At 45.8% G+C, this 26,238-nt stretch overlaps 1 protein-coding gene across 1 annotated transcript in view; it reads left to right on the plus strand.

The window, feature by feature from the left end:
* Window positions 1-26,238, plus strand: part of LOC136627221 (B-cell differentiation antigen CD72-like) — an 87,742-nt gene that overhangs the window by 56,364 nt on the left and 5,140 nt on the right. Inside the window, exon 5 of the mRNA XM_066602151.1 lies at window positions 26,065-26,210. Within this exon, the coding sequence (XP_066458248.1) occupies window positions 26,065-26,210 (146 nt within the window). The remainder of the gene's footprint in view (window positions 1-26,064; window positions 26,211-26,238) is intronic.

The following is a 26,238-nucleotide window of genomic DNA, read 5'->3' on the forward strand; positions in this document are numbered from 1 at the left end:
AGGGATCTAGATCGAGATGTGATGTCGGCTTTTCTGGCTGAAGCTGTTCCTGAGCCAGGGGATGACATCTCCCTTAATGTTTTGACAGAGGAGATCAACATAGAGGAAGTTAAACTGGCGATTGATGGGCTTGCACTCAAAAAATCGCCAGGACCGGATGGCTTAACATCCGAGTATTATAAAACCTTTAAGGACCTCTTGAGTCCCCTCTTGACTGAGGTTTTTAATGAGTGTCTTTCCTCGGACACTCTGCCAAAGTCAATGAGGAGGTCGGCTTTGATCCTTCTGTCAAAGGGTAAAGACTCGAGCCGCATTGAGAACTGGCGTCCCATAGCGCTTCTCAATACGGACAGGAAGGTTCTGGCAAAAGTGCTGTTTAATCGGCTGGTCAAGTTTGCGCCCCGACTCCTCTCGGGCGCCCAGCATTGCTCTGTTCCAGGCCGTAGCACCTTTAGTGCTGTTCTAGGTGTCAGGGAGGCAGTGGAGCAGGGTAGGGCTGGTCACTGGGAGGGGTACCTGCTGTCCTTGGATCAGGCCAAAGCGTTTGATCGGGTTAATCACGAGTACCTCTGGTCTGTTCTTCTGAGATATGGCCTGCCAGTGGGGTTTGTCAATTGGCTCAGGACATTGTACGCGGGGGCTGAGACTTTCCCGCTAGTGAACGGTTGGGTCGGTCACCCATTTGAGGTTGGGTCTGGCGTCCGTCAGGGTTGTCCTCTGAGCCCCTTGCTGTACGTGTTTGCCATTGATCCCTTCCTTAGGAGGATTGATGGTGGGCCTATGGCGGGGGTCGGGATGGATCGGACGGTGCCAGAAGCCACCCTCAGGGTGGCAGCGTACGCTGATGACGTCACCGTCTTTGTGTCCTCGAGGGGGGAGGCAGAGTACGTGATGTCAGAGGTGGATCGCTACTCGGAAGCATCCGGGTCCGGCATCAATTGGGATAAGTGCGAAAGTCTCTGGTTAGGAAGGGGAGATCCTACATTTGGTCTCCCGGACACCCTTCCAGTGCCCCAGGACTCGGCTAAAGTTCTCGGCATCAAATTTGGCCGGGGAGATTACCCCATGCAAAATTGGGTGGCCAGGCTCGATGGTGCCACTCAGAAGGTGGCCCAGTGGAAGGGTTGGTCTTTGACCCTTCGGGAAAGGGTTAACCTGATCAAAACATACCTGCTCCCTTTATTCATCTACCTGGGCAGCGTATGCATTTTGCCAGAGCCTCTCTGGACCCGGGTCTACAACCTGTTCTTTCTAATGTTGTGGGGGAACAGGTTGAACCTAATTAGGAGAGATGTCACGTACCGCACAAGGAGATTAGGGGGGTTATCTATGGTCAACACCGTGGTGTTTCTCGTAAACACCTTTGTTAAGATCAATATAGGCAACCTCTGGCAAGAGAGGGCTCCTCCGTGGGAATTCTCCTGTTGGGGATGGCTTCGGCCTTTCTTCCAGGAATGGGAGACTGGAGGGCGAGTGAAGGATCTTCGCACGCCGCACGGGCATCTTCCGGCTTACGCTACCGTGGTTCTGAAGATGATACGTCGGTGGGGTCTGGGGATGTGGGAGATCAGAACTCTGTCGAGGAAACTCCTCGATAAGAGGGTTCTGTTGACCCATTTCCAGAAGCCCCTGGCGCTCAAGGACTGCCCAAGTCGGGACCTGGAGGGAGGGTTACGTTTATTGAATTCTGACAGGATCCCCTTGAAGTTTTGGGACTTGACTTGGCGCTGTTTCCACGGGAGACTGTATGTAAGGGGCAACTTGAAGAGCAGGCCGCTGGTGGATAGGGGTTGTCCCCGCCAGGAGTGCAGCGATGTGCTGGAAAGCATGGAGCATTTCCTGCTTCAGTGTCCCTTTAATACAGAGGTATACAATCGGGTGGGAGCCTCCATTGGTTGGCCCAGGTTGGCACGCCTCTCGTATGCGGAATGGGTCTATGGGGCATTCGGGGACCTTGGTGGCAGGGACCGGTGCACTTTATTCTTAGTCAGCCTAGTGGTCAGGTTTCACATTTGGAATGCACGGTGTTTAGTCTCGACGGAAGAGAAAATCCTCCCCGCGGATGAGGTGAATAGAAACATCCTGGGTGACCTGGTGAAGGTGCGCTCTCTGGATTATGAGAGGTTGGGCACGACTAAGGCTTCTCTCCTATGGAGAGGGCTTGTATTTCGTTAGGGACAGTCTTCTTATTGTTAGGGTCTTTGTAGGGACAGAATAGGGAGAGGTAGGGACAGTTTTCTCGGAGGGTAAGTTTTTAGGGAAGGAGTAGGGACATTGTAGGAACAGATTAACTATAGGGATAGTTTTTCTCTATTTGGTCGGTGCCCGGCTTATCATATCCAGTCCTGGTGGAGGGCTGTGTGTGCCACTAGTAGAGTTTTTGTTTTCGGTCAAAGATGAAGTATGTATGGCTGCAGGTAACTGAACCTTAGGCTTTCGGGTATTAATATGTAGTGTTGGTTTGTAGTTGTGTGGTACAAGATATGTTATATGTTTTGTTTTGTATATAGGGCTAGGGGTTATAGATAGGTTGGGTGGGGGCTTATTGGGGGGAGGGGGGATTTATGCCTCAGCTGTAGCTTGACACGTCCCGGACAATGAACATTGGGCACGGACTGTTGGTGCGGGCGTGGCCCGCAGGCTGCGGCGGGCAAGGCGTGTAATGCGGTGCAGCTTGGCCCGTCCTGGACAGAAACATTGGGCACGGACTTGGGATGCAGGCGTGGCTCCCAGGCTGCACTGTATGGGTGGAGTGCTGGGTGTGTGGTGGCGGGGAATTAGCTAAGGAATAGTTGGGATAATTGAATTCATTTTAGTTTTGTGTGCATTTATATATTTAAAAAAAAAATAAAAATTAAAAAAAAATTATACAGAATGATGGTTTAAGTTAAAAAAAAAAAAAAAGCAGTTATATTGATAAGATTTATTATGTGTTTTTTCCCCCTCACTTAGTTGCTGTTTATTTAGGTTTGTTCTTAGCTTATTATAATTTGGACCGAAGCAGGTCTGGATTGGGTCAGACTGGATCCCTCGAGTTAGGTTGTTAAATATAGCTTTATTTTGTCTCCTCCCCCAAACCCTTAGTTTATTATCCTGTTTTTCATGTTTTCTTCAGTTGCAGATTCTATAGGTTGTGATGGTGTGTAGTGTGTGTGCGGTATGTTAGCCTGACCAGAAGGACCGTTTAGTTATAATTTAAGGACAAGTTTCGTTGACTGAGAGCCGGACTTTTGTATTTAGTATTAACAATTTGTATTTGGTTATTGTCTCTGTGAGCCGTGAGGCCGGTCTGGTTTGTTGCTGTTATGTTTTTTAATTTTATAATAAAAAAGATCTACAGGATGTAACTCAGGATCAGTACAGGATAAGTAATGTATGTATACAGTGACTCCACCAGCAGAATAGTGAGTGCAGCTCTGGAGTATAATACAGGACGTAACTCAGGATCAGTACAGGATAAGTAATGTATGTACACAGTGACTGCACCAGCAGAATAGTGAGTGCAGCTCTGGGGTATAATACAGGATGTAACTCAGGAGCTGTACAGGATAAGTAATGTATGTACACAGTGACTCCACCAGCAGAATAGTGAGTGCAGCTCTGGAGTATAATACAGGATGTAACTCAGGAGCAGTACAGGATAAGTAATGTATGTACACAGTGACTCCAGCAGAATAGTGAGTGCAGCTCTGGGGTATAATACAGGATGTAACTCAGGGTCAGTACAGGATAAGTAATGTATGTACACAGTGACTCCACCAGCAGAATAGTGAGTGCAGCTCTGAGGTATAATATAGGATGTAACTCAGGATCAGTACAGGATAAGTAATGTATGTACACAGTGACTCCACCAGCAGAATAGTGAGTGCAGCTCTGGGGTATAATACAGGATGTAACTCAGGAGCAGTACAGGATAAGTAATATATGTACACAGTGACTCCACCAGCAGAATAGTGAGTGCAGCTCTGGAGTATAATACCGGATGTATCTCAGGATCAGTACAGGATAAGTAATGTATGCACACAGTGACTCCACCAGCAGAATAGTGAGTGCAGCTTCTGGAGTATAATACAGGATGTAACTCAGGAGCAGTACAGGATAAGTAATGTATGTACACAGTGACTCCACCAGCAGAATAGTGAGTGCAGCTCTGGGGTATAATACCGGATGTAACTCAGGAGCAGTACAGGATAAGTAATGTATGTACACAGTGACTCCACCAGCAGAATAGTGAGTGCAGCTTCTGGAGTAGGTGTGTGCTGGTGAAGCTCTGCCACTTCCAGGGTGTGGTCGGTGAAGGAGGGTTTGTTTGAGCTTGTATCCCAAGGAAGGTGCACCTTTCTGCGCTTTGTTGGAGATGGAGGCCCGCACCTCCTCCCCCCGGGGCCACTCGGGGGAAGGGAGGGAAGTGATGGCAGCGGCAGCATCAGCGACTTCAGGAAAAACTTTGCCACTGGTGCCAGAAAAGCCAGCAATGCGCAGGAAGGCAGGAGCTGCAGACAAAGGTAAGAAGGGACTGGGTCCGGGTCGTGGCTGCAGCAGCGTACCCCCGTTTGTTAGCACGGCGGCTTCCGACAGCATCGGGAGCGAGATTGTTACCCGTAGCCAGACCCGCAGACGAGGAGGTGAGCCACAGACACCGGTAAGCATGGGGAAGAGGAATGACAAAAAGGAGGAATCAGTGATTGAGCTGGCCTCCCGGCTGGCAAAGAATATCACCGACTATAACTTTGCAGGGAAAATGTTGGTCGTGCAAAAGGGGAAACTGTGTGATGCCAAGCTGGTCATGGAGCAAAATGCTTCCAAAGACAAACAGGCAGAAGCCAGGAGGGGAATAAAAAAGTGCAAGGACTGCATTAAGATGTGGGAAGCAGTAAGGGCAAAGATCCTGGAGGAGAGCGGGCCCTTTAAGGAAAAGATATTAAACGACGATCGGTTTGCCAAGATGGCGGCAAGGTGCAGTGACCACGAGCAAACGGAGACAAGCGATGGTGACGCCTCAGATGAAGAGTTGTATGAGGATGTGCAGGAGACCCTGGAGGAGCAGCCGGTGTGTTCCCAAGAACTAGCAGCAACTCCAAGGGACATTACAAGCACCAGAAACATGCTGCCTGAGGAGATTGCGCTGCCATCTACCTCAGGGGAATCTGAGGTGGAGGGAAGAACAGGGAGGTTGCAGCTACAGAAGACCCCACAGCCGGAAGCCTCGGTGCATATGGGGGGCTTCATGTTCGGCAATGAGATGCCAATGGAGGACGCAGAGATAAAGAAAAAGAAATCGGAGACGCTGCAGGAAAAGCTAGTCTTTGTTTCAGTTCCTGGGAGCTCTGGTCTGGCTACAAAGTCGGATCAGAGTTCTGACCCCCAAAACCCCCTGGCTCGGACTCTGTGGTGGGCCTGGAGTGGGGAGTTGGGGAGAAAAGGGCCCAGCTGGTTAAACCCCCTGTTCCTGTGTTAGTTGGTAATGGGAACAGGGAGGTCCATAAGAAAGGCGCAGTAAAGATTAGTACAGCTGGAGGTCGTGGTAACGGCAAGGAGGGTGGCAGCGGTGCCACTAATGCAGGAAGTGCTGCCTGTGATGCGGAGGGGGCTGCGGACCTAAAACCTGGGGTCTCCCATAATCGGGGAGCAAGTCAGGCTGGATCCCGCGTCTCCACTGATGTGGAGGCAAAAAAGAAAAAAAGTAAAAAGGAAGAACAAAAACACAATCAAAAATCCAGAGGCATTACCATCCACCTCTGGAGAGGCCAGGACCCATGGACCACATGATCCGGGAAAAAAAGTAGTGGATCCGGGGATGAATGTGCAAGAGCGTGTGGTGAATATGAGGGACAATGCCGTGGGTACTCATTCCCCTGCAGTTGCTGGGCCTTCGGGCACCTCGGGTACCCCTGGCAGCCAGGAATCTGGAGGCCCAGGAGATAAAGTGGTTAGGCCAGAGGGGTCACAGGGTCCAGTCGCCCCTCCAGTGGCGACAACAACTGGTAGGAGTTATGCCAGTGTCGCCACTGAAGGGAGTGGGTCCTCCTTGTCTCCAGGCTCTAGGGAGGCTTTACGGAAGGGGGAGAGTACAATCACAGTTGGAGGAAGAGAGGTGGATCTATCTCTCTGGAAAGAGAAACATGGCTTAGGTGCCTTCCGAGAGCAAAGGGGGGAGACCGTATGGTCCCTACCGACACCCGGGCAAGACGCAGGTCGTAGGAATGTGGTCCGTCTTCGTTGGAGAGGCAATGATGCATGCCCCCCAGGGCAAGGGTAGTGGAGCTTCTGCTGAAGATGGGCTTCAGGGCGGTTGACATCTTTGCCCTGATCCATCCCTACGGCACGTCTGAGTTTGACTTCAGTTTCGTTCGCCCAGAGGGCCTGGAAATGTTCTGGGGGAATTACGAGCTGGTGAAAAACTAGCCCGGCTGGCGAGACTTTGCCATCTAGGTGGTGTCTCGCCAGAACGGTATCAAGAAGGTGACCGTTTTGACTCGTAACGAGTCACTTTCTTGCTTTGATATCATGACGTGGCTCAGTAGGTACAGAGAGGTGACGGAGATGCCCCAAAAGAACAGGGATGAGCATAGCATATGGTCCGGGGCCTGAACGTTTATGGTTAAGCTGAAGCGTTCAGGAAACTCAGTGGCTCACATACCATCTGCAGCCTTCCTCGGCAGGGAACATATCTTGGCCTTTTACCAGGGGCAGCCGAAGCTCTGTCACAGGTGTGGTGACCCCTCACACTTGAGCGCCGCTTGTAAGACCTCGAAGTGCGCTCTGTGTGGGGGTCTGGGTCATCTAGCCGCCTCCTGTGTGGAGATTAGGTATAACCTGTGTGGTGACCTCGGTCACCCATTTAGTCGCTGTCCGTGCTCCTTTGCCAATGCGGTCTTGGCACCTACGGATGGGGCTCATGATGTGGCCTCCGGGGGTGAGGGGACCAGCAGAGGTGGAGGAGCTCAGGAGCCAGGGAAGAACTGGCAAAAGACACCTGCTAAGCAGAGGCGTCAGGAGAAATGCAGACGGAGCAGGGAGCTGACAGGAGCGCCCACAGCAGGTGGGTCGATGGTGGCCCCTGTTCCTGAAGCAAATCTCGCGGCTGAGGCTTTGAGGGACAGCGATTTAGATGAGGAGGACAGGAGGATCCAGAGGGAGGAGACCAACTCTGCAGATTCCTCCCACTGTGAAAGTGTTGATGAGGAAGGCAAGAAGTGGCTAGAGAAACGGCGTAAGCTAGGTGCCACGAGGAGAAAACGAAGGGGGGATTCAAGATCTTCTCCCACCCCGGGCCAAGTACTGGAAGGAAAAGCCTGCTCACCTCCAGTTGGACTCTCCAATAGGTTCTTTGCCCTCCGAGACATCTCTTCCTCCTCTTCTGAGGGGGAGGCGGAGGGCAAGGTTCCTAGGGCAAAGGAAGGGTCAACAGGGGGTGCTGAGTCTCCACCTCGTGAAGGCATAGTTCCTTCCGGGGTGGAGGCTACTCTGGAACCTGGAAACAAGGATGACTGGGTCGGGGGATCCCCTGCTATGGACACATCTGTGTCCAAAAAAAGAGGCAAGGGGCTTTCCTCTGACCCCGAGGAAGCAGGTGTGAGGAAGAAAGCCGTCTAATTTAATCACTCATGATGGCACCAACTCCGCTGACTCTGGCATCAATTAACGTTGCCAGCATAAAGTCAGATACGGCTAGATTTGCAGCCTTTGATTTTCTCGGTTGCGTTGAAGCCGACATTTTATTTTTGCAGGAGACCAGGCTGTCTGATTTAGCAGCCATACATAAGGCAAAAAGGGAGTGGAGGTCAGGCCCTTCCTACTGGTCTCTTGCGGCCGAGCCGTATAGCAGAGTGGCGGTCCTTTTTACCGCCGCGGTTGAATGCCGACGAGTTATTGAATTAGAAATGGGAAAGTGCCTGATCTTAGATGTCCTCATGAAGGGACAAGAATTAAGACTTGTCAACATCTACGGTCCCCAGTCAAAAAAGGACAGGAAGAGTCTCTTTATGAGGATCAAGCCCTACCTTTTTACCAGCCGCCAAGTTGTCTTTGGAGGTGACTTCAATACAGTCACGAGAGCTCGCAATAGGGGAGGCTCTGGAGACAGGTGGTTGGCTTTTGACAGCGTCACACTGAATAGCGTAGCTAGCGGAGCTCGCCTGGTGGATGTCCACATTCGGCACACCCCAGGCCACGAGGGATTCACCTTTTATAGAGGTATGAGTAGGTCTAGAATAGACAGGTTTTATTTGAAGGAGGAAGCCATCTCTTCACCAGTGTCCGTTGTTGAGGTGGAATTCTCCGACCACTGTCTAATATTGTTTTCTCTGAATGTTACAGAGAACCCCCGGATGGGTAGAGGCTTATAGAGGCTGAATTCGTCTCTCCTGGAGGAAGCAGAGATAAGATAGTCCTTTGAGGATTTTCTGCAGAGCCAGGTACCATTACTGGATCTCTGTAGCAGTAAGTCAGAGTGGTGGGAGATGTTCAAGAGGAGGGCGGCGAGGTTCTTCCGAGAGCTCTCCAACCTCAGATGCATGGACAGGTACCGCCTGTACAACGGCCTGAGGAGGAAACTCGAACATCTCGTTTCGACTGGAGGTAGCTGCGAGGAGATCTCCAGAGTGAAATCGTCGCTCAAGAAGTGCCAGTATGATAGACATGCATCCTTGGTTTTTAAAAGGGATTTTGGGAAGTACCGCTCGCCTGACCCTTACAAAAACTGTAGGATGTCAGTGAATAGTAAAGTGGTCACTGGACTGATCAATAGTGCAGGATCCCTGAATCGATCCAGATCAGGGATTCTGGAGGTCGTCAGATCCTACAACTCGCAACTCTTGGGAAAGAGGGATCTAGATTCGGAAGTGATGCAGGTTTTCCTGGCTGAAACTGTCCTTGAGCCAGGGGTAGACACCTCTCTTGATGTTTTGACAGAAGAGATCAGAATAGAGGAAGTTAAACTGGTGATTGATAGGCTCCGGCTCAAAAAGTTGCCAGGACCAGATGGCCTAACATCCGAGTATTATAAGACCTTCAAGGACCTCTTGAGTCCGCTCTTGACGAAGGTATTAAATGAGTCTTTCCTCGGGCACTCTGCCAAAGTCAATGAGGAGGACAGCTTTGATCCTTCTGTCAAAGGGTAAAGACTCGAGCCGTATTGAGAACTGGCGTCCCATAGCGCTTTTCAATAAGGACAAGAAGGTTCTGGCAAAAGTGCTGTTTAATCGGTTGGTCAAGTTTGCACCCCGGCTCCTCTCGGGGGCCAAGCATTGCTCTGTTCCAGGCCGTAGCACCTTTAGTGCTGTTCTTGGTGTCCGGGAGGCAGTGGAGCAGGGTAGGGCTGGTCCCTGGAGGGGTACTTGCTGTCCTTGGATCAGGCCAAAGCGTTTAATCGGGTTAATCACGAGTACCTCTGGTCGGTCCTTCTGAGATACGGCCTGCCAGTGGGGTTTGTTGATTGGCTGCTAACATTGTATGCAGGGGCTGAGACTTTCCCGCCGGTGAACGGTTGGCTTGGCCGCCAATTTGAGGTGGGGTCTGGCGTCTGTCAGGGCTCTCCTCTAAGTCCCCTGTTGTATGTGTTTGCGATAGATCCCTTCCTTCGGAGGGTTGATAATGGACCTATAGCAGGGGTGGGGATGGACCGGGCGGTGCCGGAGGCTACCCTGAGGGCAGTGGCATACGCTGATGATGTCACGCTCTTCGTATCCTCACGGGAGGAGGCGGAGTTTGTGGTATCAGAGGTGGATCGCTACTCGGAGGCATCCGGGTCCAGGGTCAACTGGGATAAGTGCGAGAGTCTCTGGCTAGGAAGAGAGGATTCTGTGTTTGATCTCCTGGACACTCTTCCGGTGCCCCAGACTTCAGCAAAAGTTCTTGGCATCAAATTTGGCCAGGGGGATTACCCCATGCAAAATTGGGTAGACAGGCTGGATGGTGCAACTCACAAGGTTAATCAGTGGAAGGGTTGGTCTTTGATCCTTCGGGAAAGAGTTAGCCTGATCAAAACATACCTGTTCCCTTTATTCATCTACCTGGGCAGCGCATGCATTTTGCCAGAGCCTCTCTGGACCCGGGTCTACAACCTGTTCTTCCTAATGTTGTGGGGGAACAGGTTGAACCTGATCAGGAGAGATGTTACATACCACACGAGGAGACTAGGGGGGTTGTCTATGGTCAACCCCATGGTGTTTCTTGTAGACATCTTTTTTGAGATCAACATAGAGGGCTCCTCCGTGGGTCTACTCCTGCCGGGGATGGTTTTGGCCCTTTTTCCAGGAATGGGAGACAGGAGGGCGAGTGAAGGACCTTCGCATGCAGCACGGATATCTCCCAGCTTACGCTACCTTGGTTCTGAAGGTGATACGCCGGTGGGGTCTGGGGATGTGGGAGATCAGGACTCTGATGAGGAGGCTCCTCGACGAAAGAGTCCTGTTGACCCATTTCCAGAAGCCCCTGGCGCTCAAGGACTGCCCAAGTCGGGACCTGGAGGGAGGGTTACGTTTACTGAATTCAACCCAGGTCCCCTTGAAGTTTTCGGACTAGGCTTGGCGCTGCTTTCACGGGAGACTGTATGTAAGGGGTAACTTGAAGAGCAGGCCTCTGATTGACAGGGGTTGCCCCCATCAGGAGTGCAGCGACGTGCTGGAAAGCATGGAGCATTTCCTGCTTCAGTTCCCCTTTAATACAGAGGTATACCAACGGGTAGGGGTCTCCATAGGCTGGCGTCAGGTGGCACACCTCTCCTATGCGGTGTGGGCTTATGAATCCTTCAGAGGTCTTGGTGGCAGGGACCGCTGAACTTTATTTCTAGTTAGCCTAGTGGTCAGGTTCCATATCTGGAGTGCACGGTGTCTGATCTCGACGGAGCTGAAAGTCATCCCCGTGGATACGGTATGTAGGAACATCCTGGGTGACCTGGTGAAGGTGCGTTCTTTGGAGTACGAGAGGCTGGGCACATCTAAGGCTTCTCTCCTATGGAGAGGGCTTGTATTTACTTAGGGACAGTCTTTTCTTAATCTTCTAGGGGCAGAGTAGGGAGAAAGGAGGGACAGGATAGGGAGAGAAGAGGGATAGGGTAGCGACAGTTTTCTATGAAGAGTCAGACTGAGGGGCAGATTAAGGACAGTCTAGGGCAAATTAGGGAAAGAATAGGTAGATCTCTAAAAAAAACAAAATGCCAAGGGATAGAACATTGTGATGTCTGTGCCCGGCTTATCACCTCCAATCCCGGTGGGGGGCTGTGAGTGCACCAAGAAGCTTTTTGTTTTGGCTGGGGCAAGAAGGACTGAAGTAGGGCTGCAGGAGAGCTGACCTTAGGCTTTCGGGTTATGTTAATATATATCGTGTATGTCATGTGTATTGGTTAATATATCTTTATATGTATATATTCACGTTCTGGGTGGTAGTTGGGTTGGGTGGGGTGTTGGGGGGAATGGTTTCACGCCTTGAGCCGTAGCCTGGCATGTCCCGAACATTGAACTCTGGGCACGGACTGGTGGAACGGGCATGGCCCCCGAACTGCACTGGGGACCCCCCCCCAAAAAAAATGTTAGTTCTTTTTGTATGCCTTTTGGATTGGTCTTTATTTTCCTATTTAGTTAATTATTGGTATATATATATGTTATGTTTATGTTATTGCTTAATTTTGTTTATGATGGGGTTTCAGTGCGGTGCGGCTGGACCTGGAGTCTTAGTTTTAGTTTCTATAGCTGGATGTTCTTTCTTCTTTTAGGTATATTGTGGTTTGTGTTGAGTGTGTGTGCGAGTGTACGGCAGGGGGGAGGGGAGTCCAGACATGGGTTTTCTTTTGTTTGTGGACCATGAACTCTGGGTGAAGGGCCTTATCTCTGTATACGGTTCTATTATTATTATTTACTATTGTTACAGTTTGGTTTTATTGTTACGTTTTATACTTTTATAAGATCTACAGGATCAACCTCAGGATAAGTAATGTATGTACACAGTGACTCCACCAGCAGAATAGTGAGTGCAGCTCTGGAGTATAATACAGGATGTAACTCAGGATCAGTACAGGATAAGTAATGTATGTACACAGTGACTCCAGCAGCAGAATAGTGAGTGCAGCTCTGGGGTATAATACAGGATGTAACTCAGGATCAGTACAGGATAAGTAATGTATGTACACAGTGACTCCACAAGCAGAATAGTGAGTGCAGCTCTGGAGTATAATGCAGGATGTAACTCCGGGTCAGTACAGGATAAGTAATGTATGTACACAGTGACTCCAGCAGCAGAATAGTGAGTGCAGCTCTGGGGTATAATACAGGATGTAACTCAGGAGCAGTACAGGATAAGTAATGTATGTACACAGTGACTACACCAGCAGAATAGTGAGTGCAGCTCTGGAGTATAATACAGGATGTAACTCAGGATCAGTACAGGATAAGTAATGTATGTACACAGTGACTCCACAAGCAGAATAGTGAGTGCAGCTCTGGAGTATAATGCAGGATGTAACTCCGGGTCAGTACAGGATAAGTAATGTATGTACACAGTGACTCCAGCAGCAGAATAGTGAGTGCAGCTCTGGGGTATAATACAGGATGTAACTCAGGAGCAGTACAGGATAAGTAATGTATGTACACAGTGACTACACCAGCAGAATAGTGAGTGCAGCTCTGGAGTATAATACAGGATGTAACTCAGGAGCAGTACAGGATAAGTAATGTATGTACACAGTGACTCCACCAGCAGAATAGTGAGTGCAGCTCTGGAGTATAATACAGGATGTAACTCAGGAGCAGTACAGGATAAGTAATGTATGTACACAGTGACTCCACCAGCAGAATAGTGAGTGCAGCTCTGGGGTATAATACAGGATGTAACTCAGGATCAGTACAGGATAAGTAATGTATGTACACAGTGACTCCACCAGCAGTATAGTGAGTGCAGCTCTGGGGTATAATACAGGATGTAACTCAGGATCAGTACAGGATAAGTAATGTATGTACACAGTGACTCCACCAGCAGAATAGTGAGTGCAGCTCTGGAGTATAATACAGGATGTAACTCAGGATCAGTACAGGATAAGTAATGTATGTACACAGTGACTCCACCAGCAGAATAGTGAGCGCAGCTCTGGAGTATAATACAGGATGTAACTCAGCATCAGTACAGGATAAGTAATGTATGTACACAGTGACTCCACCAGCAGAATAGTGAGTGCAGCTCTGGAGTATAATACAGGATGTAACTCAGGATCAGTACAGGATAAGTAATGTATGTACACAGTGACTCCACCAGCAGAATAGTGAGTGCAGCTCTGGGGTATAATACAGGATGTAACTCAGGATCAGTACAGGATAAGTAATGTATGTACACAGTGACTCCACCAGCAGTATAGTGAGTGCAGCTCTGGGGTATAATACAGGATGTAACTCAGGATCAGTACAGGATAAGTAATGTATGTACACAGTGACTCCACCAGCAGAATAGTGAGTGCAGCTCTGGAGTATAATACAGGATGTAACTCAGGATCAGTACAGGATAAGTAATGTATGTACACAGTGACTCCACCAGCAGAATAGTGAGCGCAGCTCTGGAGTATAATACAGGATGTAACTCAGCATCAGTACAGGATAAGTAATGTATGTACACAGTGACTCCAGCAGCAGAATAGTGAGTGCAGCTCTGGGGTATAATACAGGATGTAACTCAGGAGCAGTACAGGATAAGTAATGTATGTACACAGTGACTACACCAGCAGAATAGTGAGTGCAGCTCTGGAGTATAATACAGGATGTTAGCGCAAAATTCGCTATTCGATATACTGTGCGTTCCAAATTAAATAATATGTACAGGCCTGGAGAGCCTTTCAAAGATCACAAGCCTACATCATGTGTTCCCAAAAGAGTCTCTAGCTTTATTAAGCGCGGGTAAAACTTAAATAAGTTTCAACACAGGAAGTATACAGTTACATCATTTAGCGTGCTGATTGGTCGTTTTCAGAGGGAGGTATTTGTGAGGTAGCTTGTGATGTCATCCATCTGGGAGGAACTTCGGTGAGCACGCTCAGTTCATTCTTGAATTTGGTCTCATGAGAAGAACATCCTGTTTCTCCTCTCTGCTGTCCAAGACAAACATTCCTAGATAGGTGTCTGCCAGTTAGAACCGGTTTGACCAGTATTGGAACAATAGGCACTGCTCCTTAAATTCTTGTGGAGGTGAAGGGGTGATGTTCCCTTCCCCCAGAGGTTCAGACCGGAAACACAACATAGCATCTTCACAGTTGACAAAAATACAGAAAATACATATAGGATATCTCCCACAATTCCCTCCTTTGTTGTGCGTATTTTCATTCTCCTGGATGGTTTTTCCTTCCTATTTGTGTTTTTGGGCCTTTCCCTACCACTTACAGGGGACCCTAGCTGTCACCTCCGCCATGGGAAATGCCTCCTGCCTTATCCCTTCCTACTGCTGGGTGATATCCAGGATAAGGAAAATCCCTCACAACACGTTACAGTTTCCCAACGGTATTCTAGGTAGATGGCTCCTGAAAGATTGATCTTTATTCCACGTTTTCTGCATAAGCCACCTTGTTCATAGTTTAGATGATACAACATTTTGAATGTGACTGGCTTTCCAAGTGTGATCTCAGGTTATATTGTTTGTTACATGTTAACATTGGTCTGATTACACAATATGGCTGAAACATTGGTACATTTACTGCTACCTTATTGCATCTGTTGACATTTTTCTGATCTTTGACACATTACCAGGGGCGTAACTATAGAGGATGCAGTTGCACCCGGGCTCAGGAGCCTTTTAGGGGCCCATAAGGCCTCTCTTCTTCATATAGGGAACCCAGTACTATGAGTAAAGCATTATAGTTCAGGGTCCGGTTCCAAGTTTTTCATCGGGGCCCGGGAGCTTCAAGTTACGCCTCTGCACATTACATATGAAGCAATATAACCCTCTTCATAGGATGTACGTCTTCTGTTACCCTTATGAGGAAGAGAAATGACAGCCCAATGACCGCAAGGGTCCTACATATAACAAAGGATTATCTTTACTCAATGTCTGCCATGAACCCAAATTAGTTTTTTTTGAAGTTTCACTGTGACCGTAGTGGTTAACAGCACTTGAAAGGATTCTTTGCATTTTGATCTGGAAACACGGAGAATACACATTTATGGGTGACAGATGATATAACTCCTGATATAAGGCACTCACATGGGAGGTAAGGCCTTCCTTTTTGGCCTGGAATAGGCATAGGCCTATTACAGCAGCATTACCAAACAAAACCTTCATAGGGACTCAACTTAGTCTTATATTTAGGCGTGGTTCTAACCGAGTAGATGACTATTAAAATGTTTACCTTTATTATTTATTATTACTTCTGCTGTACCCAAATATTCAAAATTACTTTCATAAAATATATTCTTAGGTCATATTTTTGGCGTGTTAAAAATTATTATTATTATTTTTTTTTTTAATTTCTCAAGCCACGCCTCCAAATAACATGAAAAGAGGTCTATGCAAACCAACAACTCCAAACACCAGCCTTTGGTAGCTGTATGCTATCATCCTGCAGTCACTGATACAGATAGTCTGGCTCGCATCGAGAAGGTACCTTGACCAATTGGCCTGGATTGTAATGGGCGCATTTTATGCATCCCTGTACAAACCCTATTGCAGCAGTGTTGAACCCTGGGGTAAGCCAAGCAGAAGACACCATACCACACATTACCTCCTTGGATGAATGGGTTAGCTCATAGATCAGATGTGACATCATGGAGTACAGCGTGCAGGGGAGGCACAGGCATTTACCTTTCTGCCAGACCCCAGTAGAATTCTGTTCGCTTTTCCACTCCTCCTTTTTCTTCTTTTGAGGCCTGTTCCTGTAATTCAAGCAACAGAGAAATATCTACACCTGTTTCAGGTGCAAGCAGGTTACCAGCCGTTACCTCATTCAAGGGAAGTCAGCCTGCTGCGGTGCCTGCTCTCTGGTTCCTTCCAGCCTCAGTGGTTGTCTCTGTGGCATAAGCCTGGACTTGATGATAAGTCACCTGTGCGGAAAGAGCTAAAACCTTGTAGAACAAATACACTGCTTCTGCGTTCTGGATTGGCTTACTCAAGGACCCCATGAAACTTCCACTGTGCCGTATAAGATGTGAAATCGTGTACGATTCCCAATGTGTACCTTAAGTCGGTGCAGACACAAACAGTCTTACCTGCAGCCAGCTTACATGTTTCAGTGAGCGCCATCACCTCTATTTCCTAAGTAACTGAGTCTCTCAGGAGGGAAAGAGTGGTTTTTGTACAATTACCTCTTTCTGTCGGTTACCACTGCATAGCCTGTTTTGCTTGTCCATTTCCACAATATTTGGAACCATCTATGGGTAAAACTCAAGATTTACATTAATCATGGCAGTTACAACATTATTGTTAGGACCCCTAGTTACTCTTTTAATTCTTGTTTCTACAACCATGTGCTTTCTATTTAATGTCATGGTCTGCGCCTGCCGCCCCTTCCTCTTAACCTTCTGACTTGATTGCGATATGTGAGGGTGCTAGCAGGGCAGTCTCATACTTAGCTAGTCTGGAAGCTGAAAGATGTTTAGTTTGCACTCTATACAGTATTTTATGACCCCTTGAGGAAGCATGATATTAAGGGGGCCCCACACCATCTCTGGTACCTGCAGGAAAACATACTGCAAACAGGATAGGAAATATTGTTATTACAATCTACAACCATAACAACAGCACCAATGATGGTTAACTACTGGTTTACTAAGGGACTGGTATCCCTGATACCCTTTGGGATAAACTCAATTACTGGCATCCAAAATTTACTTATTTTTTCAAATGTAACTATTTTCACGTAAAATACTGTTGTTAACTGAAAATGAGATACACTCTAAAATAGAACTTTTGTTATTAATTTGACCAAAGTACTTATCAGGTGTCTCAAGTACACAACTATCTCATTTTAGTATCTTAATTCAATAATATTCAAATTAACACAACTCAATATTTTTAAATTCTCCACATACTCAAAGAACATATATATATATATATATATACACACTGTGGCAATCCTGGACTATTATCTCACACAACTACCCTCAGGAATAAAATTAGATGCCCCTCCTTTGGCCACCTCCATTTGTTCAAGTGAGAGACCTAACACGGAGTCTAAGAGTGACCTTCCCTCTATACATTACCACTATATATATATATATATATATATATATATATATATATATATATATATATATATATATATATATACATACCAACATCCACTTAAATGGAGACACACTTCTCTCCTAGGCTGGTCTGTGTGGAGGGTGGAGCAAGACTTTTCCTATTGTTCTTCCCTCCCATCTCCTTACATCACCTAGCTCTACCACCTGTGGTCTGGCTCAGCGTTTGGTCTTTCTTGCCTCATTTAGTTTCTAGCCACCGAACAGTATATACCATATAACACAATCTAACTCTCATACGGGCCCTTCATTTATACACACAAATTCACACTCACTGGGGTTTTCATTCACTCATACACAGACTGATAAGTATCTCATGTGAAGTAGAAACTGGGATTGTATTTACTGTACATAGAACTTCCCATATTGAACAAAGTATATATATATATATATATATATATATATATATATAAGAAAACTCTTATGTACCGCGGTTTTTACATATTTTGTCCAGAATAGGCTATCCAATGACAAACACAATACAACTTATGCCCATTTCCACCCACATACTTATATTCACCACTCCAGATAGCAACTATTATCACCGTTCATTGTTAAGCCTTCTACCTTTCCTTAACTCATTGACTTGCTTTTCCTTCACCCATTTTTGTGTGTCCAGTTGTGTTTACAAACATCATCTCATTGAATTTGCTTGCGAGTCTGTGATTTTTCCCACACCTCACGACACAGGTCTGGCTTACCTCACTAATAAGCACTTACAATTTCGTCCCTGCCCATCTTGTCGTAATTGGAAAAATCCTTAATTAATTGAGATTCTCTACTCCCGCACCTCATGGCACAGATCTGTACTTTTGGCACCACATTGTGGAACCTCAACAGCCTGCTTGGCCTGCCATAATCGGAGGAGACTTCTCTGGCTAGCCCACATCTTTACTCCAAGCCCAAATTCCCTTGAGCTGATGTATGCCAACATGGCAAATGCAAGCATTCCATGTGCACCCCTCCCCCCACATAACAAAGGGAGACCTCTTCAGCCACATGTTGCACAATGGAAACTCTCTGACCGCATGGACACTCTACTGTTTTTAACCAGAATCACTACTATAACCTTCAGCTAAAATTGCTTACATCAACTTTTCTTTTTACTTTCTTTTAACAAGCTATACTACTCTTTCTTTGTTCCTTATTAACCTGCACAGTCTGTTCACACCATTCACTACTACAGAGACAATATAAACCCCCCCCCCCCCACATAGCTCACACCTTCTTACACTTAGGACATTACTTCACAGACAACATAAAAACCACACAGTATATCTACTTCATTGTTCTTTAGATACAGACTTATCATATTTCAACTCACCCGGCCTGGGGCGGATCATAGCAGAGAGGGAGAGATGGTACAGGTATAAGAATAGCTTATTACCTTGTTTGAGCTCATTATCTGTCCGTCTCTGCTTCGAAGTCCCCTTGTGTCCGGATAACGATGAAATATCTTCATATCTCTGTATCTTCATTATCCCAGCGGTGCCTCCAATTTTGTTAGCGCAAAATTCGCTATTCGATATACTGTGCGTTCCAAATTAAGATAATATGTGCAGGCCTGGAGAGCCTTTCAAAGATCACAAGCCTACATCATGTGTTCCCAAAAGAGTCTCTAGCTTTATTAAGCGCGGGTAAAACTTAAATAAGTTTCAACACAGGAAGTATACAGTTACATCATTTAGCGTGCTGATTGGTCGTTTTCAGAGGGAGGTATTTGTGAGGTAGCTTGTGATGTCATCCATCTGGGACGAACTTCGGTGAGCACGCTCAGTTCATTCTTGAATTTGGTCTCATGAGAAGAACATCCTGTTTCTCCTCTCTGCTGTCCAAGACAAACATTCCTAGATAGGTGTCTGCCAGTTAGAACCGGTTTGACCAGTATTGGAACAATAGGCACTGCTCCTTAAATTCTTGTGGAGGTGAAGGGGTGATGTTCCCTTCCCCCACAGGTTCAGACTGGAAATACAACATAGCATCTTCACAGTTGACAAAAATACAGAAAATACATATAGGATATCTCCCACAAGGATGTAACTCCAGGAGCAGTACAGGATAAGTAATGTATGTACACAGTGACTACACCAGCAGAATAGTGAGTGCAGCTCAGGGGTATAATACAGGATGTAACTCAGGATCAGTACAGGATAAGTAATGTATGTACACAGTGACTCCAGCAGCAGAATAGTGAGTGCAACTCTGGAGTATAATACATCATGTAACTCAGGAGCAGTACAGGATAAGTAATCTATGCAAACAGTGACTCCACCAGCAGAATAGTGAGTGCAGCCCTGGAGTATAATACAGGATAAGTAATGTATATACATTGTGACTCCACCAGCAGAATAGTGAGTGCAGCTCTGGAGTATAATACAGGATGTAACTCGGGATCAGTACAGGAGAAGTAATGTATGTACACAGTGACTCCACCAGCAGAATAATGAGTGCAGCTCTGGAGTATAATACAGGATGTAACTCAGGAGCAGTACAGGATAACTAATGTATGTATACATTGACTCCACCAGCAGAATAGTGAGTGCAGCTCTGGAGTATAATACAGGATGTAACTCAGGAACAGTACAGGATAAGTAATCTATGAACACAGTGACTCCACCAGCAGAATAGTGAGTGCAGCCCTGGAGTATAATACAGGATAAATAATGTATGTACACTGTGACTCCACCAGCAGAATAGTGAGTGCAGCTCTGCAGTATAATACAGGATGCAACTCGGGATCAGTACAGGATAAGTAATGTATGTACACAGTGACTCCACCAGCAGAATAGTGAGTGCAGCTCTGGAGTAGAATACAGGATGTAACTCGGGGTCAGTACAGGATAAGTAATGTATGTACACAGTGACTTCAGCAGCAGCAGCAGCAGCAGAATAGTGAGTGCAGCTCTGGAGTATAATACAGGATGTAACTCGGGGTCAGTACAGGATAAGTAATGTGTGTACACAGTGACTCCACCAGCAGAATAGTGAGTGCAGCTCTGCAGTATAATACAGGATGTAACTCAGGAGCAGTACAGGATAAGTAATGTATGTACACAGTGACTCCACCAGCAGAATAGTGAGTGCAGCTCTGGAGTAGAATACAGGATGTAACTCGGGGTCAGTACAGGATAAGTAATGTATGTACACAGTGACTTCAGCAGCAGCAGCAGCAGAATAGTGAGTGCAGCTCTGGAGTATAATACAGGATGTAACTCGGGGTCAGTACAGGATAAGTAATGTGTGTACACTGTGACTCCACCAGCATAATAGTGAGTGCAGCTCTGGAGTATAATACATCATGTAACTCAGGAGCAGTACGGGATAACTAATGTATGTACTCAGTGACTCCACCAGCAGAATAGTGAGTGCAGTTCTGGAGTATAATACAGGATGTAACTCAGGATCAGTACAGGATAAGTAATGTATGTACACAGTGTCTCCACCAGCAGAATAGTGAGTGCAGCTCTGGAGTATAATACAGGATGTAACTCTGGGTCAGTACAGGATAAGTAATGTATGTGCACAGTGACTCCACCAGCAGAATAGTGAGTGCAGTTCTGGAGTATAATAAAGGATGTAACTCTGGGTCAGTACAGGATAAGTAATGTATGTACACAGTGACTCCACCAGCAGAATAGTGAGTGCAGCTCTGGGGTATAATACAGGCTGTAACTCAGGATCAGTAAAGAATAAGTAATGTATGTACACAGTGACTACACCAGCAGAATAGTGAGTGCAGCTCTGGGGTATAATACAGGCTGTAACTCAGGATCAGTACAGGATAAGTAATGTATGTACACAGTGACTCCACCAGCAGAATAGTGAGTGCAGCTCTGGAGTATAATGCAGGATGTAACTCAGGAGCAGTACAGGATAAGTAATGTATGTACACCGTGACTCCACCAGCAGAAGAGGTAATTCAGCTCTGGAGCATGATATGGAGGCTGTATCTCAGGATGAGAACAAGATCACTTAAAGCTACAGATGCTGTTTTGCACCAATGAGAGCCTGTAATAACAGCTGCCTCTTGATTTCTGCCCGCTGTGGTGTTACCATGTGGAGTTTTTGCTGACCCAGATCACCATCCACATCATCCACATCCTGCACAGCATTAGTTCTGAGGGTATATTTGCTCGCAGTGAAGTGGAAAGTGATGTCACACGTCCTTTATGTGGACTGATCAGTCATGGTGCCGTCTCACTCTCACTGCCGGAGCTTCAGGTTTTGCGGTTCTTGTATAATTGCGGTCTGTGTCTGAGGATCACACTGACCACTTAACGGTTTCTCTTCAAAATTAATTATTACATTTAAGAACTAGAACCTCCGTCACTGAAGGCTTTCTTTAATAGTCACCGAGTCGCCCTCACGTGTACCGTGTGTAGTAATCACTCACCGAGTCGCCCCCACGCGGGCTGTCTCTAATATTCGGTCACCGAGTCGCCCTCACGAGGGCCGTCTCTAATATTCAGTCACCGAGTCGCCCTCACGTGGGCCGTCTGTAATATTCAGTCACCGAGTCGCCCTCACGTGGGCCGTCTGTAATATTCAGTCACCGAGTCGCCCTCACGTGGGCCGTCTCTAATATTCGGTCACAGAGTCGCCCTCACGTGGGCCGTCTGTAATATTCAGTCACCGAGTCGCCCTCACGCGGGCCGTCTCTAATATTCGGTCACGGAGTCGCCCTCAGGTGGGCCGTCTCTAATATTCGGTCACGGAGTCGCCCTCAGGTGGGCTGTCTCTAATATTCGGTCACGGAGTCGCCCTCAGGTGGGCCGTCTCTAATATTCGGTCACGGAGTCGCCCTCAGGTGGGCCGTCTCTAATATTCGGTCACGGAGTCGCCCTCAGGTGGGCCGTCTCTAATATTCAGTCACGGAGTCGCCCTCACATGGGCCGTCTCTAATATTCGGTCACGGAGTCGCCCTCACGTGGGCCGTCTCTAATATTCGGTCACGGAGTCGGCCTCACGTGGGCCGTCTCTAATATTCGGTCACAGAGTCGCCCTCACGTGGGCCGTTTCTAATATTCGGTCACGGAGTCGCCCTCACGTGGCCGTCTCTAATATTCAGCCACAGAGTCGCCCTCACGTGGGCCGTTTCTAATATTCGGTCACGGAGTCGCCCTCACGTGGGCCGTTTCTAATATTCGGTCACGGAGTCGCCCTCACGTGGGCCGTCTCTAGTATTCTGCCCAATAATTGGTCTACAGGTAAGATGTGGAGATGACCTCCAATAATAAATGCCACCTGCTGACTTACGAGGCTGTCAGCCGGGTTTACTGACTCTCTGAATGGATTATCAGCAGTAACTATCTGTGGGGTGCCCTGGGGTGGGGGTGGGGTTGGTTCGGGGCACCAGGTACCGCTGTAACTAAACACACGCCCTTCTATTTCTAAGAGTAGATCAGGGATGCGCCAAGTGATTAAAACAGTGTAAAATGAGCCAATATTAACTCACCTGGTGCCTGACGGGGAAATCAGCCTGATAAACCCCGTCGGCACCGATGTCCAGGAAGGCTTTACACAGGTTCTTTTATTCCCACATCCGCAGCATGACGGAGAGCAGCAAAAAGAGGTATACAGCAAACAAGCACCTGTCAGGTGCTTGATAGACGGCAATAGTAAAAGCAAAAAGCTGCTTTTGCGCTCGTCGGGATAAAAGATAAAAAGTGTAAATATAATTACATTTATTTACATAAATACGAGCGACGCGTTTCGGCGAGTACAATCGCCTTTTTCAAGCTCAAAAATAAACATACTAGTGAAGTTACGATAGATTTTAATCTTTTGGACCCAATCGCTACTGATCTTAAACCAAAAAGGAAATTTTACCCGATAGAGATAAAAGGCCCATTTTTAGAGTCCTTTTATCATAACATGCTGAGTGATTTTACTAAATTATGTGAAACTGATAATTTTAAACCATTTAATGATAATTTGACATACAAAGAAAAATCGGTTTTAAAGAAATTTCGGAGCAATCCAGACTTAGTGATTAAACGAGCAGATAATGGGGGGGGGGGGATAGTCCTTATGGACTATATACGTTATGATAATATTAATCTAAAAATTATAAATGATACCAGCACTTATAAAATTTTAAAAACAGATCCCACAAATATGATAAAAAATAATTTAAAAATTTTAATCGAGGAAGGTGTGACAGAAAACGGACATACTAAAAACGAAGGTAAATATATTACATCTATAGAGCCGGATACACCATTCATGTATCATTTACCTAAGGTCCATAAGAACCAGATCGATCCACCGAGCAGACCCATTATAGCCGGTGTAAACTCGATCACTAGTCGACTTGCAGAATATGCTGATAGACTTCTGCAAAAATATGTTTTATCGCTCCCTGCCTATTTGCGGGATACGAGCCATTTATTAGAGTTGATTAGTAATTTTACGTGGAAAGATAGCTATATTTTTTGTACTCTTGACGTTGAGTCACTATATTCAAATATTCCACATGAATTGGGTCTTTTGGCTATAAAATTTTTTTAGATAGTGACCCCCTCATGCCACCCAATCAAAAAACGTTTTTATTAAAAGCGGTTGAATTTATATTAAAAAATAATTATTTTTTATATAAAAAAACTTTTTATTTGCAAACGCTTGGAACGGCGATGGGCTCTAAAGTTGCGCCGGCCATAGCAAACCTCTATATGGGTAATTTCGAACAAATGCGTTTTTTAGATCCTAATATATTGTTTAAAAGATTTATAGACGACATTTTAATCATATGCGATGGGTCTTTAGAGAATCTTAATAATTTTATCAATAATCTTAATCAAAATAATTTTAATTTGAAATTCACTAGTACTGTTAGTTATGATGATGTAATATTTTTAGATTTAGTTTTAAGGCAAGAGAATAGTAAAATTATTACAAAAACTAATTTTAAAAAAGTTGATAAAAACTCGTACTTAGATTTTAGAAGTTGTCATGCTAAAAAATGGAAACAGAATATACCTTACGGACAACTACAGCGGATCAGACGAAATTGTACATTGGACTCTGATTATGAGGAGCAAGCTTTAGTTTTAAAAAATCGTTTTAAAGAAAAAAATTACCCAGCTCAAATAATAGAGGATGCATATAATAAATTAGATAATAAAAAAACGGATAGAGTAGAAAGGATAAATAAAACACAAAATAGGAGTAATTTTAAAAACCCAGCTTTTATTACGCGATACAATAGTGATCATGCGGCAATTAGGAACATTTTTAAAAACACTGGCCAATAGTTTTGAATGATCCCCTTTTAACGGACCAACTTGATAAAAACCCTTTGTTAATATTCAGAAAAAATACATCGATACAAAATTTAATAGCACCCTCTGATCCTGAGAGGAAAAGGAAAAAATTAATAGCTATAGATTCGGAAAAATCGGGAAATTACAAATGCATGCATCATAAATGCAAGTGTTGCTCAGTCATCTCACACAATAGAACTCATATAGACCACAACAAAATAAAAATACCCATTTCCCAACACCTGACCTGTAGTTCCACACAAATTATTTATTTAGTAGAGTGCCCCTGCGAACTCAAATACATAGGTAGAACCATTAATAGTTTAAAAAACGGATCAGTAACCATAGACAGAATATAAAAAAATAATCTAAGCCTATCCAAACATTTTTATGATGTCCATAATGGGGATTCGTCCTTAATGAGAGTTACAGCATTGGAAAGGATTGAAGTAAAATCCATTACTGTATTGAGAAAAAAAGAAATGTTTTGGATTCATCGCCTCAATACACTAACCCCCTTTGGACTGAATGAACTTTTAGAAAAAATTTAGAGGAAAAAATTTTTAGCACATCTATTTTTCTTTTATTAAATTATTAATTATTAATTATTTATCTGTTTATTATTAATTAATAGAGATGAGCGAACACGTTCGGCCCCGCCCCTTTTTCGCCCGAACACCGAACTTTGCGAACACTTCAGTGTTCGGGCGAAAAAGTTCGGGGGCCGCCGTGGCAGCGCGGGGGGGTGCGGCGGGGAGTGGGGGGGAGAGGGAGAGAGAGAGGGCTCCCCCCTGTTCCCCGCTACTGCCGCCCGCGCCGCCGCGCATCTCCCCGCCCCCCGGCGGCACCCGGACACTTACGCGCGAACACTGCAGTGTTCGGCGAAGCCGGTGTCCGGGTGCGGATGTGTCCGTAACGGACATGTTCGCTCATCTCTATTAATTAACCATTATTGCATATTGTATTATTATAACTTGTTTTCGTGGGGTCTTTACATAAATTATTAATTTATTATGGTTATTGATGGTATATTAGTATAATTTTTTTATATATATATATACATATTATAAATTTTATTCTATAAGTAATAAGAATATTGATGCACAATGAGAATGTTTTTTAAATACTATTTCGTTTATAGCAATATTAATACACTATAATTAAGTGGGGCTAGATGCATTTAAATTTAATCTTGACCGTACCGTGTTTTCGGTCGCTTTTGAATAAAGTTTTATTAATGAATATATGGAACGCTCAGAGCGTTCCATGTGACGTAGTTCTAATTGAAACTACTAGTGACGTAATTGTGGGAGTGGAGGGGTGTTTCCCACACCTCCTACCTTTCCCTAGGGAGCAACCTTGATTGCTGCTTTGAAAGCATATGGAAGCATGTGAGTAGACTATTTAAAGACCTGCTTTGTAATATTTGTATGTATGTTTATTTTTGAGCTTGAAAAAGGCGATTGTACTCGCCGAAATGCGTCGCTCGTATTTATGTAAATAAATGTAATTATATTTACACTTTTTATCTTTTATCCCGACGAGCGCAAAAGCAGCTTTTTGCTTTTACTATTGCCCTTCTATTTCCGTAGACCTTTGCCCGGACGGTTGGGTCTTGTTCGGGAGGAAATGTTTATTTATATCCGAACAGATGAAAACCTGGACAGAAAGTCAGCTGTATTGTGAAGAGAACGGTGCCAACCTGCTGGTGGCGGAGCGGGACGACGCTGTGATGAAGGTACGGACGGATGATGGGTGTTGTGGTT

Source organism: Eleutherodactylus coqui, chromosome 5 (genome assembly GCF_035609145.1).
Source record: "Eleutherodactylus coqui strain aEleCoq1 chromosome 5, aEleCoq1.hap1, whole genome shotgun sequence".
NCBI lineage: Eukaryota > Metazoa > Chordata > Amphibia > Anura > Eleutherodactylidae > Eleutherodactylus > Eleutherodactylus coqui.